The sequence below is a fragment of the Drosophila melanogaster genome, chromosome 3R (genome assembly GCF_000001215.4).
Source record: "Drosophila melanogaster chromosome 3R".
Taxonomy (NCBI): domain Eukaryota; kingdom Metazoa; phylum Arthropoda; class Insecta; order Diptera; family Drosophilidae; genus Drosophila; species Drosophila melanogaster.
The window spans coordinates 22776982-22795128 of NT_033777.3; the positions used below are offsets into that span (position 1 = coordinate 22776982).

The window sequence follows — 18147 nt, forward strand, 5'->3', positions numbered from 1 at the left end:
TTTACTATTATATGAAAGGTATGTTTTAAAGTGCCATTAGTTTTTTCTATTAATGCTGATTAAATTTTGTAAGTGTCTATCTGCATTACAAATCTATTTGGCCAAAGATAATGGAAAAAGCTTTCACATAAAAAGATTTACTTTTGCTGAAGAGAAAACTGACATTGACAGTTTCGTTGGTTATGCAACATAAACAACTTATCCAACAGAGATTCAATTTCGATGTTTTTGTTATTTATTAGTGTAATTTTCAAGGCTCCTCGCCTGCAGTTGTTGTTGGTGTTGTCTTGGCCAGTTATCTGTGGATTGGCAAATGACATCGTTAGGCAACGCCAAACCCACGGAAAGATAGTGGGCAAGTTGAACAGGTTCATCGGAAAGTGAGATCCATGACAGATTTATGCATTTTCCTAATGACGTCGTGTTGAGCGCGTAGAGAAAAGTATATTTGAATGGGCTTTAATTGATTCGATGTGGTTTGCAAGCAACACGGGAATTGGTTAACCCACAACCTCTAATTAATATTAGTTAACCATAAAGCAATTAGTAATTATAATGACACATATAGTATAAACAATTATTATTCCGATCTTGTGACCATCAATAAATTTATTATTGGTTAAATAAAACAAACATTCGAGCTATTAATCTTTTTATCATTAGTTATTCCCCATATCTACGGAAGAAAAGTAAATAAAATTACTTTTACGTTATACAAATTTTCTAATTTTTTTGATTTTAGGTTCAAATGAAGTTTCTTTAAAACCTCTTTTGACTTCTTTTGATTATTTCCTGGCCTGAAGAGCATTAAACGTTCGATCAATGTTTTCTTTTTACAAATTTTAAAGTTTTGTGTAGCTTGTCATTGGAAAGATTTACCAATTTGTTCATGGACAAGCGTTAAACGGTATTGACAGCCGAGGAGCGAAGACATGTGGATAGATACATAGATACATAGATAGTTGTATAGCTGGATAGTTTGGATAGTTGCACGCATCGAGTGGCTGCGTAGGTTTTGTCTGCGTTTTTTGTCGCCTGTCTTCGCACTCCTCAAAGTTGGGACACTAGACTTGATCGATCGGTTTTATCTTATGGCGCGAGTAGACTATTCCGCATTTTATGGATCGGTAATTACGCATGATTTCGACTTTCACTTTATGACAAGAAAAAGTCCACTTGACGCAATTTCTTTCGCGCTCAGTACGTGAAATATGTGTGGCATGCATTCGGTTTTTTTTTAGTCTTGTCTTGTGGCATGCTACGTAGTTGGTTGTGAATCAAATTGACATTTGACATATTGCTGTTGTCAAGGTCTGCAAGTGCCAAGCCAAAAGTCGGAGCACAACAGCGGGAAAACATCGTCCATGCGGTTGTCACAGCCATGTTGCAACATCTGCCTCAGTTTTCATTTTGTGGCCGATTGTGAAATTGTCAATATGTTTCAATATTCCCGTTCCCGTTCGCCGCACGGTTGTCAAACTAGGAAGCGTTTCGCCTGCTGGTTTGTGCAATCGAAGTAGATCCGTGTAGTTTCCCCCTCGTTGGTTTCTTCTATGAAAATTGAGCCTCTTTCTTCAAGTCTGTTCTTTGGGGATGAGTAAACAAAGTCTGGAGTCTTTAATTAGCCCATTGGCCACATGTGACGCTTCGAATGCAGTCGCCCCTTTTTCGCAGCGATCTTTCGAGATTTGTCATCGCGGCACTGACATAATTACGGCCTGATGGTAACTTAAATATGTCATTAAATATGCTTCTATAATATTTGACTTTGCTGACGGCTGAATGATAAACGACCATGAACATTGGGGCATCTATCAGGGAAAGCCATCGGTAACATGAGACTTTCCCTTCAAATAGCAAAAACTGGGGGATTTGAATTACAAAGTTACGCGATTTGAATAATTCAAAATGATAGTATATAATACTTTAAACGCAGTAGCACTTAGTTTCATTCATCTAATGTACACTAAGTATGTTTAATCCCAATCATCAGTTTATAGGCTTTGACAGATGACCACATAGCAGCTATTGAATAAATCTATCGGATTAGTATGATTAGCTGACTTAACAATGATAAAAAGCAAAACCAATCTAGTCACGAGTCCGATTATAATTCCTTTAAGATTTCTGGAATTAAAGCAGTTTGCCTAGTTATTACTAAACACTTAAACTTAAAAGGCATTTAGTAGTGCTTACTAACTTATAAGCTGTGGTAAAATATTGGTTTTATGAAACAAACTGTCTGTAAATTAAACTTTTTTGAGGAACACTTAAACTTGCAGAAAATGGCCATTTTTATCACTTCTTACTCATGGCATTTAAACTGGATGGCTTCCTCATCAAGGATTTCTCTTTTTTGCGTCTCAGGTTGTGCGCAGAGTTTTTCGCGCAGCATGGGATGGGTTTGGGATGGAATTGGATGGGATGATGACCCTTAGCCGGGAGCAAAGTGCAGCACCGTGTTGGGGAGCCACATCCCGCATTCAGTCGCATTTCATCTGAGCTCATCCAGTCTTGGAGGTGATGGACCCACCGCTAGGAAAGCGAAGCTGCACTTTTGTTTACTTTGGCAACTTATTTTTGTGCAAGACCATTAAAACACACGCTCATGCGGGAGGTCAAGCTATGCACAAAAGATATAAAAAGATGTAGATACTATACTAGTTTGCTATATTCGAGGGTGGATTGTTCCATGCTAATTTGGCGAGGGCCACAATTGGATCAGCAGTTGGGGGGGGGCAAATGGATTTGTCATACTTGACTGTGGAAATCAACGGATGAGTCATCATAGTCCATGCAATTGTGGAAAAACAACTAAATTCAATTAGAGCTAAAACCGAACAATCGATATGAGAGCGAAATTCTAAAATCCACCTAAAAGTATGCCATTTAAACTTTCATTCGCCATCTGTAGATCTATTTTATAATTTTTTGCTATGTCTGGTATTCTAATTTATGGATTATGATCACGACCTGTTTTTTTCCCTTTCAAGACCCAAAAACATATGGCATCCGCTGATCTTTCGAAGCCGACAATAATTAATTAACAAATAAAAGTAGCAGAAAATCCCAAAAAAAAAGAAAAAGAAAAGCGACAAGTTTTGCGTTTGTATATATACTTTTTCGTATCTTCATGTAAACAAGCCAATTGCTGTTCATTGAAAGTGATATCTATGTACGTACATATACATATGTATCTTTTTTAGCATTCCCCGTCTGTTTGAGGTTGATTTAATCAGCAGCAGTACACCAAAACAGCTGATAATAGATAGGGGGTATATGAATATAATATATGCATTTACAGGGTGCTTGTGCTGTGAATACCGATGATGATTACTTAATGTATTCAACTCATTCATGCCCTGCCTTTGTCTACCATTCGAATCTAATGGGGGGAAATGTACATATGCGCATTTATAATGCTTTTATTGGGAAATTGGAAAATGTAGTGCGCTCCACTGACTGATGATCGCCTGTTTGTAATTGTTAATGAGCACTTGTGCATTGCTCCCGCACTTTGAACCCCCCTCGAACTGTGATTCTATGCTATAATTTTATGTGCGGTGTTCAGTTTCAAAGAGGGGCACATGTTCTGTGTTTGCTTTGCTTGCAGCACGTGCACATGCGCCGTGCCGGGAAACTTGGATCTTCATCCTGCCGGAAGAGGCGTCTTCAGGCTCTTCGAGCTCTATTTACCACCATCGTTGTGGAGGAGGGATGTTTGTTTGGCCGGACCAAGTGGGCACTTGGTTTGGTTTCCCACTTGAACGGCTTCATTAGTCGCAGAGATAAATCAAAATCTGCAGTTGATTTACTTACCAGATGGTCGGCGCTTATCGCAGTGATTTATTTGGCTGAAGAGGAAATATTACAAATAGTTTTTAGTAATTTCGAAATTGTTTTATATCTAAGAGGATCTTAATTGTGACAAGCTAAAATGATCGATGGTTTGGTATAAAAGTGAACAATGAAATACTAAATTATTATTTGAAGTCATTTCAAACTGATAAAAGCAAATAAGTTTAATAACAATCGCTCTCATTAATCAATAACAATGACTTGAACTAACTACTTGTTTGTATAATTAGTTAAGATTCAACTAGAGATTTCCATTATTCATAATGTGCCATTTGAACGGGCATTGCATTCAGTGCTTTAATGGGAGATTGCTATCAGACCTGAAGATCAAATCAATTATTAATCTTTAATCCTGTGGATTACGATTATTTTTATTGTGGAATATTCTATTCTATTTCTAATAGTAGTAGCAACATACTTAATTTTTCTAAAATGAGAATTTATCTTTACCTCTATTATATACCATTTGTAAAACCATGGATAATAAACTTCTATATCCAAAGGGTTGCACTTGCTGCGCCACAGATGGTGCTATTAGCCGTATCCATGAAGTTGTCGCTCTCGTTTTCACTTTTCGCTGGAGTCCGTGCTACATGTTTCCTTATTTTGGGGTTAACTCGGCGATGCACCACATTGTATAATGTTCCGTGCGTTGGGGTACTTCGTGCGTTTTCGGGTGCTTTTCATTCTTTTCACTCGGACTCGGATACACCCCGAAGATACTTACACTGGGAGGTGCCCTCTCACAGATACTCTCTCACACACACACGCACACACACACACATAGAGGCCTCGTCGCTTTGTAGCCGTCGCTTCGCCTCTTTTTTTCGGATTTCAGATTGTCGTTGCCGCTCGCGTATTTTCATTTTCAGTCAGTCTCCTTGGGCTGGTGCAACTGTGAAAATGTGCGGAGCGTGTCGTTTGTGAAAGCCTTGATTATTTTCCATACATATATATATCTATATGTATTTCTTATTTTTCGTTTCACATTTCGCTTAATTTGTTTACGCGCCTCGTCGTCGGTTCGTCGTTCCGTTCGTCTGGTTTGAATAATAAACTCGTAGATACTTTGTGTGACGCAGCAGCAGCAGCATCCCAATCAAAGTGGAATCACTTAAAGGGCTTTAATTGTGCGTGAGCCAATCCCCACAGAATTATCTGAAAGATACTCGTTAGATTGGCCATCTTAAGTGCATCGTCGGTAGACGAGAGTGTCTGTGTTTGTGTACTTTCTTTAATGTCTGATACGAACAAAGGAACCAAAGTTCTCTTTGACAACGAACTTTTTGGGATTATCTAATACGCAATCCGTTTTTGGGGTAATGTAATGCCAGCATTTAACAATTATTTATGAGTTTTCTGCACTCGAAAATGAGATCATCTGTAGTCGGCGTCTGTATCTAATCGGTTATCAGGTTGTCAGTTGCATTGCTACCAGTTTCAAGGCTTATCTTATCAACTAAAATTTGTTGGGCATGCCAAAAGTGTTTGTTTAAGCCAAATAAAAGCGTTCAGCAACCGGTTGATAAGCTCGATTTGCCTGTCAAAGTAGCAACTGTGTATCTGCATCTGCAAATAGCTTTGACCTTTTTGCCAAAACCAAAAGACTTCCGCGTCGATATGCACACATGCGTTTGATGATTTCGTAATTACAATCGGCACACAAAATAGAAACAACATCGACAATGCGGCTATATCTGTAACTGCATCGCCATCGTGGAAAATGCAGATGCATTTTCTTGGGCTGCCTCATTTAATTGGCGGGCATGGCGTACTCCGCCAAAAGAGTTTTCCCGCTGCCATTTTCTAGGCGCAATGTAGGCCAACAAGTACGTTGAACTAAACTAAAATGCTTGCCATCTCGAGAACAATGAGGAAAATATATATACTTGTGTTTACAAAAAAAGGGCTTGCCTATGCGACACCATAAGGGTTTGAAACTATATCTATAGGAACCAAAAAGAAAGTAGCTGAACAAATAATATATTATATAAATATTTTATAAACCAATCTTGCTATTAAACTTTTATTGATTGCAATTGCCGACATTAGAGGCCAATGTAATGTGTCATTTGCCACGCATTTCCCTTAACTTGTCCGCAATGCCAACACCTAAACAAACATTTTTGTTGGAGTTCAAAATGTGATTGAACCTGGTGGGGGGCTACACCTTGCAGCTCCAACTGGGTGAAAAAACTGTACTTTCGCATCGGCTACATGCGCTGTTTATTTTTGCCCCGGCCGCGGAAAATTGCAAGGTGCAAAGAGAAATCCAAATGAGTTGCGTGCACGAAATCGAAATGCATCTGCAATTTCCACACAATATTTTCGCAGTGCGTCGGCTTCTTACTTGCGTTCGTACCAAAAACATTATGTTTATGATTTCAAGAACTTCATGGCTCTTGGCAAATACAAGGCAGCTGGAGCGTGGCCATGGACAACTTGCCACCATGTTTATCGGAGCTGCTTAAATGCCGCTTCGATGCGAGAGCACTTTTCTTTTCCACCATGTACATATACTTGTGCGTACCACCGCCTTGTGGCAGAGTGTATGTTGGTTTGGTTCCTATGTATTTTGGCCGCTTGCCAGATGCGGCAAAGCCGTTTGGCATTTTCCGAGCCAGGTCCTTGGTGCGCCTGAGCACTCCTCAGACTTTCCCTTTCTCGATATTTGAAAAACGCAGTCCTGAGGGATTCCTTTTCGTGCGCGACGCTTTCCCCGGTGGTTGGTGGCCATTTTGCGATCCTTTGTCTGTCATCTTACACTAAGGAAAAAGAGGTTTTATATATCTCCTGCATTTATTACTACTGGCTTACCACTTTTGTAGCAATTTTGCTATTGCTATTTAGTTGCATTTCCCCTTTGTAAAATATATAAAGATATTGTATCTTTTGCTGATGTCAGGCATCAAGTATGCAGATATATCTCCTATAATCTCATTATGCCAAGCACCTGGTGGATCTAGATATTTTTCTTTGGCAAGCTCATGTGCGCTCTAGATAGATTTCAATAGCAAACATTATGACACATGCTCGCCAAAATGTCGGACGACAAGTTAATATTAATGAACTTGGCTAAGTTTCTTTTCGGCCAGTGATTTAAATTTAGACACCTGTGGCGAGCCTGGCCAAAGCTACACGGCTTCAAAAGCCCTCTGTTTAGCAAGGATGGCCATTTCCGTTTTTTGTGTCGGAAATTTGATGCCATAAATTAGGCACCTTTAGGGTTTTGGGGGCTTTGCTGCTAACGCTTTTGCTAACGAGCCACGAATGCAGTTAATTTGCGCGTCAGGAAAGGCCAAAGGAATTGCATTCCGAGTTTGGCCCAAAGCCGCAGGGGCATAAATCGATGGTGGGAACACAGCTTTTGTTTATGCCACATTGTTAGTTTGGTGGGTTAATTTTAGACGTTTTTCGTCGAAACTCCGCATTAAAGTTTAGATAGAAGAAATAACATAAAAGTCCCGAAAACCGAATGCAGAAAACTCGTAAATTATTTTTATATGCTTCTCACACCGAAAACATATCAACAGACACAAAACTTTTTGTGGGCTGAACAGTGTAGCGCATACACACAAACAATCTGTGTTATTTTTATATATAAAACTTGGTCCATGTGTCGTATAGAGAAGAGAAAACTTACGCATCAAGCATAACAACATGTATAAATAGCCATCAAAGACTACGAAGAAATCAAAATGAAAAGTGCAGCATAGAAAAGAAGAACCGAAAGGAAAAATCCAAACAAAATGTGCAACCAATCAATGGAGTTGAACCGCTTAAAAAAAAGAGCCAATAACTAAAAATACAGCAATACAGAAGCAGCGACACTGTCCCAAGAACATCTTGGCAACATCGCAGCGTTGGTCCGCAGCGGACTGGCCAAAAATAAATCGGCAGCAACATACGCCTGCAACAACTAGATGTTGTTGCTGCTGCTCGCCTTCATCATGAGATTCGTAGACATTTCCAAACGCTGTGCCGCCTGCTCCAGGGCCGGCATCGATTGCACCCACCACAGCGGCCAGAGCAATCCGCAAGCCAGCGATGCCAATGGCAACCACACGGCCTGCTGGCAACATGTCGCCGGTGGCACGAGTAACAGCAACAGCAACAGCAGCAGCACCAGCAGCGGCTGCGACAGCAACAGCTCCTCCAAGGAGAACTACTATGTGCCGCAGCAACTGCAACATCAGCGGCAAAGGGTTGCCAAGCACAGCAAACCTGGCAACATTGGCGTTAGTCCGCAACAACTGGAGCAGATACGCTTCTATCAGCGCATGCAGCAGCAGCAGTTGCAGCTGTTGCAGCAGCAGTTGCTGCAGCGTCGCCGCCTGCAACAGCAACTGCTGCAACAGGGCGTGCCTTCGCCTCCGGCAAATGCAACAACTACAACAGCGGGTCTTACCTGCAATCAACAGTATTTGCGACAGCAGCGAATGCAACAGCAACAACTGCAGCAGCAGCAACAGCAGCAGCAGCAATATGTGGACAACAACAGCAACAATGACAATAACAACTATCTGAACAACTATCTGAACAACAGCATTAACCAGCGAAACAATGGTAGAGTTTTGGGCCAAGGTGCGCTCTTGATAAGTCTTTAATTAAAACCAATACTACTTTAAGTGTCTAAGATATAAAGAAAGTTTAAGTTTAGCTTAAACCTTTCTAACTACTGAGAGATTACTGAGGTGCTTTAAGCCTAAAAGTTAAGATATAAAGTGGGTTATTTTTGTAGGAAGTCTAAACTATGACTTCTTTTCAGGTATATTATGACTCTATCATTACTTTCTTGGTGAGCATCACAATGATTAGCAATAAAGAGTAAGCAAGTTTAGCCACTGTAGTTGTGGATTAAAGTTGTTTCCTCGTAAAATCGTCACATCTTTCTCAGCTCAGCCCTGACGCAACCACTTGAGCATCTCGAGACGGGCTTTTGTAGTTTCAATTAACTTTAATTGCGATCGGAGAGGCCAGCGCTCGGCATTCGTCACTGGCACTCCTCTGTCCAGTGCTCCGATGCTGGAGGAGATCAACCTCTCGGCGCGAATGCTGAATGCAGCTCGTATCTACACACAAAATGCATTAAAATACTTTTATTTGTCCGTAATCTTGCGCTGGCCCAAATATGAAATGGCTTTCCATTTCATATTTCTGTATTTCTTTTTTTTCGGGGTGGGGGAGGTTGAAAGATGGTGGGGCGGGAAAAACATGTGCTTTGCCACTTGTCGGCTGTAGGAAAAGTTCACCGAGTCGGGGGAGAATCTATTTGAAAACTATAATCTCTTGTGTCTGCACTTTCTTGGAGGTTCCCCAGCTCGCTATTCCCCCCTTTTTATCCGCCCGATTTTCCTGATTTGTTTATGTGCGGAGTTAATTTTAAATTTAAATTCAGTGCCCGATATACCATAACAGGGATTGCATAAGAAAGTTGGAAGTTGAAAGTCGTAGCCAGCAACTGCAATCGATAGCAATGCGGCAAACGAGAAGGTTTTCCTCGGCACTGAATTATCGCCTTAAGGCATGCAACGCCATCAAGTTTAACCTTTAATTGCTGCTGGCGGACAGGCGTTGCATGTTGCATGAAGATGGGTAGCCTAGCTAGATGGGAAAATGTCAAATTTTCCAATTGAACTTTTTAGTCGCGACAATGCGATGCGATGCGATCCATGGGTGTTGACTCGTAAAAATCTCTTAGGCGTATAAAAATAATTTTTACAGCTTTTCAGTTTTGTGGAATAGAGGGAGTCGCGAGTCGGGAGTCTGTCAACCGAATAGTGTCATCCTTATTTGCTACAGCAGGGTCTGGCATCGTAAAAATTAATTGAAACATGCCAACAATAGATGGGCGCCTCCGTCAGTCAGGTTTTTACTGCTCCGAAATGTGTGCGGCACGCTAATGTCCATTAGAGGGAGCGGGGGGAAAGTGCAAATGAAAATGGGGATAGATCATTAGCCGGAGTTAGTTTCGCCCCGCTGCTGTGGCATCTTAATTGAGCCAAGTTCAGTGTCAATGCTGATTAGACAATTAACATTGTTTGTGACCATGGGTGGGATTATCGTGAAGGTAGTTAAATCAGTGGTATTAGAATACTTTAAGTATATTAAACGAAGGTATGCAACTTGATTTTAACATGTACCATTTGTTTTCTTCTGCTTGCAGGCACCAAAATTCGACGTGGCATGACAGAATTCTCAACAAACAACGATCACAGCAAACCGCATTTCACCGCATCTCAGCAGAAGCCGCATCAGAACTCACCCATCCATCAGCAAGCATTCACTCCATCCAATCCCAACACTCACCCACATCTGCTTCAACGCTTGGCCCAACAGCAACAGCAGCAGCAGCAACAGCAGCATCAGCGTCCCCATAAGTTTCAGCAGAGTTTGCCATTTAGCCAGCTAAACAACGGCAACAACACGGCTGCCCACATTCTGCCCGGATCATCGCCACATTCCCCGCTCAGCTACCGCAATCCGCTGAACAGTCCCAGCAATTCGCCATTCAGCAATACGGCACAGACGACGATTGGGAAGCGGTACCAGCAGCAGCAACTGACCGATCGCCTGTTGCAGCAGCAACATCTGCAGCAGTGCCAGCAACAGCAACTGCAATCGCTGGGCAGCAGCGATGTGGAGGAGGATCTGGCTGCGGAGGAACTGAGCGAGGAGAGTCTCAAGCAGAATGTGGCCATTGTGCTGAGCAATTTGGATCGGTATAACAACGCGTTGCGCAGCATTATCCTGAATGAGCAGGTGAGCAGCAGCATCATCACGCCCAGCGACAGCCTCCTGTTTGGCGAGGACTCGAGCGGTTTGCTCTACTGCGACAACGACAACTCAAGGAAGCATAAGGGCAACAATAACTTTGTTCTGGGCAAGATGGCAGCCACGCCCGAGTCGGACTACAATAGCAATGCAACCACGCCGGGAGGTCGCAGCAGCGAACAGCAGTTGCAGCAGCAGCAGCAACAGCAGCAACTTGGGGTAGGTGGGATGCTTTGTGGTGGTGGTGGCGGTGGCGGTGTTGGGATGCGGGAAACTACTAATGGCGGTGGCAACAATCTCAACTGCTCGTTGGCCTCGTCGCACGACTTTACTCACGACAATTCCGATTACCAGTGGTTCCTGGACTACGGCTATCGAGATGGCTGCGGCGGAATGCAGCGCAGCGTTTTGAGTTCCCTCTCTGCATCGTACAATGCGATGGGGGATCTGATCTACTATGAGGATCTGGCCAAGAATCTGGACGCCAATCTGGCCGAGGTGGACATGGAGAGCTTTCGGGCGGAGGACATACATTCCCTGCTCTCGCATCTGCCTGCCTATTGCAAGAGCTTGGGCGGTACAAACAGTCGCCTTCAGCAATCTTTGCTGCTTCAGCAGCAGCAACAACAACAGCAGCAGCTACAACAGCAACAGGTGCTGCAGCACAACAGTATGTTGCAGCACATGTCCCAGACGTCGACTACCTCCACAAACGAACTGATCGATAACTCCTTCTGCAAGTCGGAGTTGCTCTTTTCGCCGGTGAGGGAGTCGCACATCTCGGTGGATTCACTGGATATGGACGCCTATCCGGATGACGGCGAGATTATACTCACCTGCAACAAGGACAACTACACGATCGCCTTTGAGGGCAGTGTTCTCTACTCGGATGATAGTTTCTATGGTGAGTAGTTTGAATACTTAAGTGTTAGTCCAAACTTATATATTCTGTGTTCATTTTATAGCGGATCCCAGTGACATTGCCGCCAGGAACAAACAGAACTGCATCAACTTGCACAGCAATCTGGAGGACATAGTGAAACGCAATAAAGCCCTGGAGGTGTCCATGTCGCGTTCGGCGCAGGCTTTCCAGCCCCTCTGTCCCATGTCGCCCAAGGGACAGGCAGCCACAACATCGGCGGCCAAGTTACAGCGGTAGGTTCCAAAGGATAAACACATGATTCCATGCACCAGATTCGCACAATATCCTAAGGATTGGTTGTTGCCCGGGTACTTTGCTAGACTTAAAGTCACTAAGTAAACATTACGCCACATGTTCTCAGAGACAGCGTTATATTAATCAAGATAAAAAAATATGAACTAAATATGAGATAGCTAGTTGTCCAGCTTCTGAATGCCAAACGATATCATCAAGACCGGCGGATGTTATACATTTTCCCCCTTCTTGCAGGCTGCTCTCATTGCAATCGTGTGGGGTCATTTCAATTGAATTCAATTTAGTTCCATTTGCCTGCCGGCTGGAATATTAACGTATGGAACGAACGCTTCGTTCGGGGGGTAATTTCAAATGCGTACTGGGTCTTTTTGGCGTATATTCCGCGCCGGCATATGCTAACCTTCAAGGGTTTTTGGTTTTGGGTCGCGAAACGTGATCAGGCAAGTTAATCCCTGAAGATGGGCAATTATGGGTTTAGCCCGCATAACTCATTCACAAAACGATTAGCCAGGATAACAGAAAACCCGAAAATATTATGCAAATAAACCTAAAATAGACGCCAGCAGGTAAAGAAGTCATAAACCGTGGCAGCAACCAATCCGAAAACCTCACACCGCTTCCTACCTAAAAACCCAGAAAAAAGAAAACCTTCCGCCAACAAAATTGTAATCCCAAACCCTCGACGTGTCTGTTGTGGTAAAGACGCTCGTTATTCCTTGTTTCGCCCGCTCGCAGGTATCCCTCGGGGAATAATAACACGGAGACCATCACCATAACCAGACACCTACCACAGTGCACCGTGCGGAAGAGCAGCAGTCTACCCAATCTGCAGAACGAGGAAGCCATGGCGGGTAGTTGCCACAAAGAGCAGGGACCGGAGGAGAGTGGGCCACAGGCGGTTCCACTGAATGTCTCTCAGGCGATCAGCACCTCCACCATGGAGGCGGGCAAGTCAAGGTCCAGGAATCTGCTGCCCATGTGCCAGATGCCTATATCCATTAGTGTGTCGATTTCGGAGCGACTGCAGCAACAGGCGGATCAGCAGCTGCCCAGCGAACAGATCACACCCACATCACAGCAACCGCAACAGCAGCATCACCACTCGCACCACCATCGCCACAAGCATCGCTGCAGTTGCTCGCAGGAGAGCCACATTTCCGGCTCGGCCTCCTCGGGCAACTCCTCCAATCCGCCAGCCTTCAATCTAGTCAAGCTGTTCATTAAGCAGAAGAGCAGCAACAGCAGTGGCGGCCAGGAGGATTTGGGAGCCCAGGCAAGTGCGCACACCTGTATGGATGTCTCTTCCGGCTGCTGGCCGTCCAGCGATGCGGCCAGCTCCAGTAGTGGCTCCTTGGAGCAGCGACTTCGCAAGAAGAGTATGAACGACTCGGGCAAGGGATCGGCAGTTAGTCGGCATGACGAGGAGGAGCACTACCCAGATACGGAGACGCCCAGACGTCAGCTGAGGGCCCGATCGGAGGCAGTGTTCTACGATGATGTCGCCAGCTCCAGTTCCACGGGATCGTTGACTGCGACCAATTCACCAGCACATCGTCGTCGCAGTATGCCACTAAGGAATCCACAACTGTACCAACTGGCTGCTCAGGTATCCACTGGCAGTCAAATGTCCTCGGAGGCCAGCTCGGAACAGCTAACCCAGGTGCCCCGGCGGGCAGAAGCGGGTTGCGGAACCAGTACGCGTCCGTTGTCGTGTGCCTCCAGCTCCGAAATGATCACGCGCTCCATGCAGACCTCCTGCGGATCACTGAGCACCACCAGGAGCAGTCTGAGCGATCGCTATCGCTGTGTGCCGCCATCGTTCCTCGAGAAACTCAATAACTTGGGTGAGGAGCGACAGGCGCCCATTTACGTAATCTATCCAAACTATGCCCTGCCCGATTTGGGATTCGTTAAGACTAATGCCAGCACAGACGTGATCTTCTCACCCTTCAACTACAAGATGACAATGGATGGAGCGACTGGTAGTACCAGCAGCTCGGGATCTCTAAGGAAGCAGCGCAACAGCAGCCAGAGCGTGAGCGAAGATGAAATCCTCAAGACGCTGGACTACAAGCACGTTGCCGACTGGCAGTCGCTGGCCACCTTGCTGCCGTCGGAATACCGAAGGCGGTTGCAGCACATTCCGGAGGTGAAGCACCTGGTGCGGCAACTGGATGCGGAGCTATCACAACGTCCCCTTTTCTGTATGTCGCCGCCGCTCCGGCGAAATCGCACGCACATCTGCGACTGTGCCAAGTACTTCCAGGGCCAGCAGACCCAAACGGACGAGGCATCCAGCTCGGGATCCAGTCAACAGCCCAGCTCCGGTTATCGTGGCTCATCAACGCTGCTCACCGACTCCGAGCTGGACGTGGATCCGCTGAAGCAGATGTATGTGTACCAGTACGATCAGCAGCGCATGGACTCGGGCGTGGAAACCAGTCCCGGTAGTCAGTTAACTCAAACCCCGCCGCAACCCATGCCCCGAAGCATTCTGCGCAAGGCACACTCCGCACAGTCGCGCTCCAAGCGCAATTCCATGATCGAGGCACAGCAGACGCAGAAGCTAACCAAGCTGGAGAAGCGGCGCAGTTTGCAGGAACCACCGAACAACTACGGTTTGGGCTCCACCGACGAACTTGCCGATGTCTTCGAGGAGGAGGAGCACAGTCAGCCGGCGCCGCCGGTGAAACAGAGGCTTTCCCGCAAGGATCTGGATGCCAGGGCACGGGCTGAAAGCTTCCTGGCCTCCTTGCCGCGTTCTGAGCTCAAGTATTACGCCGAGATCGCGTCGATTCTAGAGTCTTCCGGCGAGCATGTGACTTACGATGCTGCTGCCCTGAAAAAGGAGGTGAGCCGAGTGCTTAGCCAGCAGAAGAAAGTGTCATTCAATGATGAGGGTGTGGCTGCCGGATTGCAGCAACACGCCAAACGTTTCGCCACACCTCCCAACTCGCCCAACATCTCCATGGGTGCACTGAAACGCGATACAGTGGATGTGCTGGAGCAGCGCAAGATCGAAAGCAATCGCTTTAAGCGCCTGCAAATCCAGTGGGAGCTCATGAGCAAGGACTCGAGTATGCTCAAGGAGCTGGCCAGCGAGGCGGCCACCAAGAGCGGCGGCTCCACGCCCACCTCGGGCAATTCGACTGGCTCCAACTCAGCGCCAAGGTCTAGGATTCCTAGGCCTGTTAGCTACCCAGCGGGCAGGTCAGTAGTCTTTAAAACACACATCTCAAACTAAGAAGTGCAAGTCGGAAAAAGTATTATTATAACGAAAAGTATTGCATTCCGACTTGCAAGTTCTCTATATCGAAAATACAAAATTAATTGTTTTGAATCATTTATGTTATGTTTCCAAAATTTATTTCTTTTCATTTTTGGTAAACCGTACACCAAATTTACATCCTTGCGTCAAAATTATTATTTTGCATGATGTTGATTTTGTTTGTGGCCCTGATGTTCAGAAGTTCCACGCCCACTTCGTCACGTACTGCCCCCGTTTTGGCCACGCCCTCACCGGCTAGGCCGGCCACTCCCAAGACTGTCACTAAAAGCCACAACAAACCCGGTCTCTTTACCTCCCCCCGCCCTAGCAGACTGACCAGCGCCCAGGAAGCAGCCGGCGGTAACAAGGTCAGCACTCGATCGCCCAGCAGGATTGTGCAGCCAAAGCGTTATAGTCTTGCCGGTGCGACCACGCCCACATCCACAACACCCACATCGGCCAGGGCACGCACGCCCACAAATCGAGTGGCGGTTACGGCGCCAAACACGCCCAAACGACAGGCGGTTGCCCAGTCGCCCCGGTGAGTAATGATATTTGGTTGATCGCAAACTGTTGCTAATACCCACATTATTTTGCAGACCCACCTCGCGAGTGCGTTGAGCGTCCACACGAGTCCAAGCGTCCAAGTCATCCCAATTAGTCAACGGCAGACAACAGACACCACACCCAAAACAAAACAAAAAATCCATTAAGGAAAACACAGAAGAAAGCAAACAAAACATATTCAACAACAAGAAACAATGCAACATTGTAAAATTCTAGACTAAGGCTTTGTGTGCGGCTCGATTGCTTAGTTACTATTGGCCCGGAAAGTGATATTTAGATGGGAGATGATTCGATCAGGGATCACGGAGCGAGAACTGATAGCGAGATGTGCTGGTATCTTTGATTGATTTAGTTGTCCTTATTTGCGGCAGAGCAGCGACCGACTGCGAGAGGAAGTAGCTAAATTTTCTTTTTTTACAAAGTATACATAATGAAATCTATACATATGCCAAGTACGCGTAAATTAAACAAATATTTTGATGTATATACACACACAAACGATATATATATATATATATATATATATAGATATATATATATGCGCGTAGACTCGCTTTTCCACTACCTATTCGAAATGAAATGACAAAGATGACTTTGCTACCCACAGGAAACATGATAAAGTGTATAAAATATTTTCTATACCCAATGCAAAATGGCATATATACTGTCAATACTCGAGCAGCAAACAATGCAAAAGTTACCAAGCTGGGCAGGAAAAACGAGATGAATTTGGATACCCATAAACAATAATTGAAAAGCTCAAGAGCGGATCCAATCGATATTACGCCCCGGGTGCATTAGAATAAATCCTTTTTTGTTGCTTTTTTCATGCTCACGCTGATCCTCTTCCCGAATGGAAAACAAGTGGAGAAAATCAAGGAAAGAAATTTGTAAATTTCCAAATGGCCTTTAAATTCATTACTGAATGCTTTGCAGTTTTTAATTTGGTTTTTTTAATCGCAAGATCTGGTTTTGTTTGCATTTTATGCGGCAACTTTCATTTCGTTTGTAACGAGCTTATGCTGTTGAGCGCAGGCTCAAAAAGTGATTTCAATTGTACGATATATGTTTCCAGCTATACCTACTATATTAATCTTACTATTTTATTTCTATCTATTTAATAATATCCATCTGTCAATGACATAACGTTAATTGGTTATTTAACTGCTGGAAGACATCATTTAGTTTGTACGCCTTAAGTCAAACACTTTTCTATCTTAAATTGTATAGCTACTCTTATTGTATTATGTACAAGCGGACGAAACACATATTATAGATTTGCGGGAGAATTTATCACCAAATGGATATGCGGGAGTATATTATGTATTAAAACGAAAGTAAAAAATGTATAAAAATACAAAATCAATAAAAATATTAATAAACAAGCAAAAAGTATTATGAAAATAAAATCAATTGTGTTTATGATATTAAAATGCGATTGGTAGCTTGGAACAGTACGTCTCAAACTATATATTACAGTTTTGTGTTTTGTTCCAAAACTGTATGGGCTGTATAACAGTGCGTAATATTATGTGACAGTTGATCTAAAACCTAGCATGAACAACTGGCTTCAAACTGTAAACGTATAACAGTTCCGATTAGCATGGCACAGTTCACATCAAACTGTTACAAAAAGAAATAAAATTTGATACAATAATAGGTTTTTCGTTTTTATATTTAAATAACTTATTTATTTCTGTTGCACTATGGTTTTCTCTGTTATAAATGTAAGGCGGCCCTTTTAAAGAAACTTACTCTTACTCTAGATCTCTTCTACTAAAAGTTTGGCTTGTAAAATACCTAGGAAGTTGATCTAATCCTTGAAGATTAGCGCCCCTTTCTTTAGACATTAAAACGCCTAATTACGTAGCCTTATTACTTTGTTCATGATTTTTGATTTATCCCCGAGTGAAAACCGTTTAAATTTCCTTCAAGCTCGAAAGTTAATTCGCTGCTTAGCTTTCTAAGAACAGGAGCTAAACCTGAACCCTTTTGGCCCATTTAAAGCAACATTATTAAAAGTAATTGTAATTACCGAGGCACATGTTGCGCTGTGCGTGAGTGGGTGTGAGTGTGTGCGTGTGTGTGTGTGTGTGTGGGAGAGCACACATACATATGCATATGGGCTGGGTGCCTTTGCATACATTTACCTAATTAAATAAAATAATGAAAACGCAAAAGTTGCAAAAGGCGCGAAAGTATGGCTGGTAAAGTTACATAAGAAGCTCCCATTTGGCCCACCGAAAATCTGGCACATACGCAACTGTTCACACACTTGCCTTGAAATTGGGAAATAAAATTACGCAGAAATATTTTCAAATATTTATTATGGGAGCCAGGGAACAATTGTGCGAGTGTGCGAGTGTTGGCTTGATAATTATCATTAGCCATGTGGCAGTCCTTACACCTTTTGCTCTGCCACTTGTAAAAATAAAAGAGAAATCAAAAAATAAAAAATAGTTCGAAATTTAAATTCCAAGTTATTTTATATATATATATAATA

General features: G+C 43.9%; 1 protein-coding gene and 1 long non-coding RNA gene across 8 annotated transcripts in view; one reads left to right on the forward strand and one right to left on the reverse strand.

The window, feature by feature from the left end:
* CG7029 (uncharacterized protein) overlaps positions 1 to 17049 on the forward strand; it is a 43130-nt gene extending 26081 nt beyond the window's left edge. For 2 of the 6 annotated variants that reach the window (NM_001104410.3, NM_001104411.3), the window contains exons 3-7: positions 10025 to 11536; positions 11598 to 11787; positions 12512 to 15019; positions 15277 to 15618; positions 15677 to 17049. In NM_001104410.3, the coding sequence (NP_001097880.1) occupies positions 10045 to 11536; positions 11598 to 11787; positions 12512 to 15019; positions 15277 to 15618; positions 15677 to 15698 (4554 nt within the window). In that variant the 5' untranslated portion in view covers positions 10025 to 10044 and the 3' untranslated portion in view covers positions 15699 to 17049. Of the gene's footprint in view, positions 1 to 4746; positions 5178 to 7485; positions 8443 to 10024; positions 11537 to 11597; positions 11788 to 12511; positions 15020 to 15276; positions 15619 to 15676 lie in introns of those variants that run through there. The other 4 variants (NM_176542.4, NM_001275922.2, NM_001275923.2 and 1 more) reach the window with 4 other exon arrangements.
* lncRNA:CR43654 (long non-coding RNA:CR43654) lies at positions 586 to 4484 on the reverse strand. 2 transcript variants are annotated; one of them, NR_074048.1, is made up of 2 exons: positions 4309 to 4484; positions 586 to 3854 (listed from the first exon to the last, which is right to left on the reverse strand). It is a non-coding gene; the product is annotated as a long non-coding RNA:CR43654 (long non-coding RNA). The 2 variants fall into 2 exon arrangements; NR_074049.1 differs by lacking the exon at positions 4309 to 4484 and having other exon boundaries at positions 586 to 2753.
* Positions 17050 to 18147: the final 1098 nt, after the last annotated feature.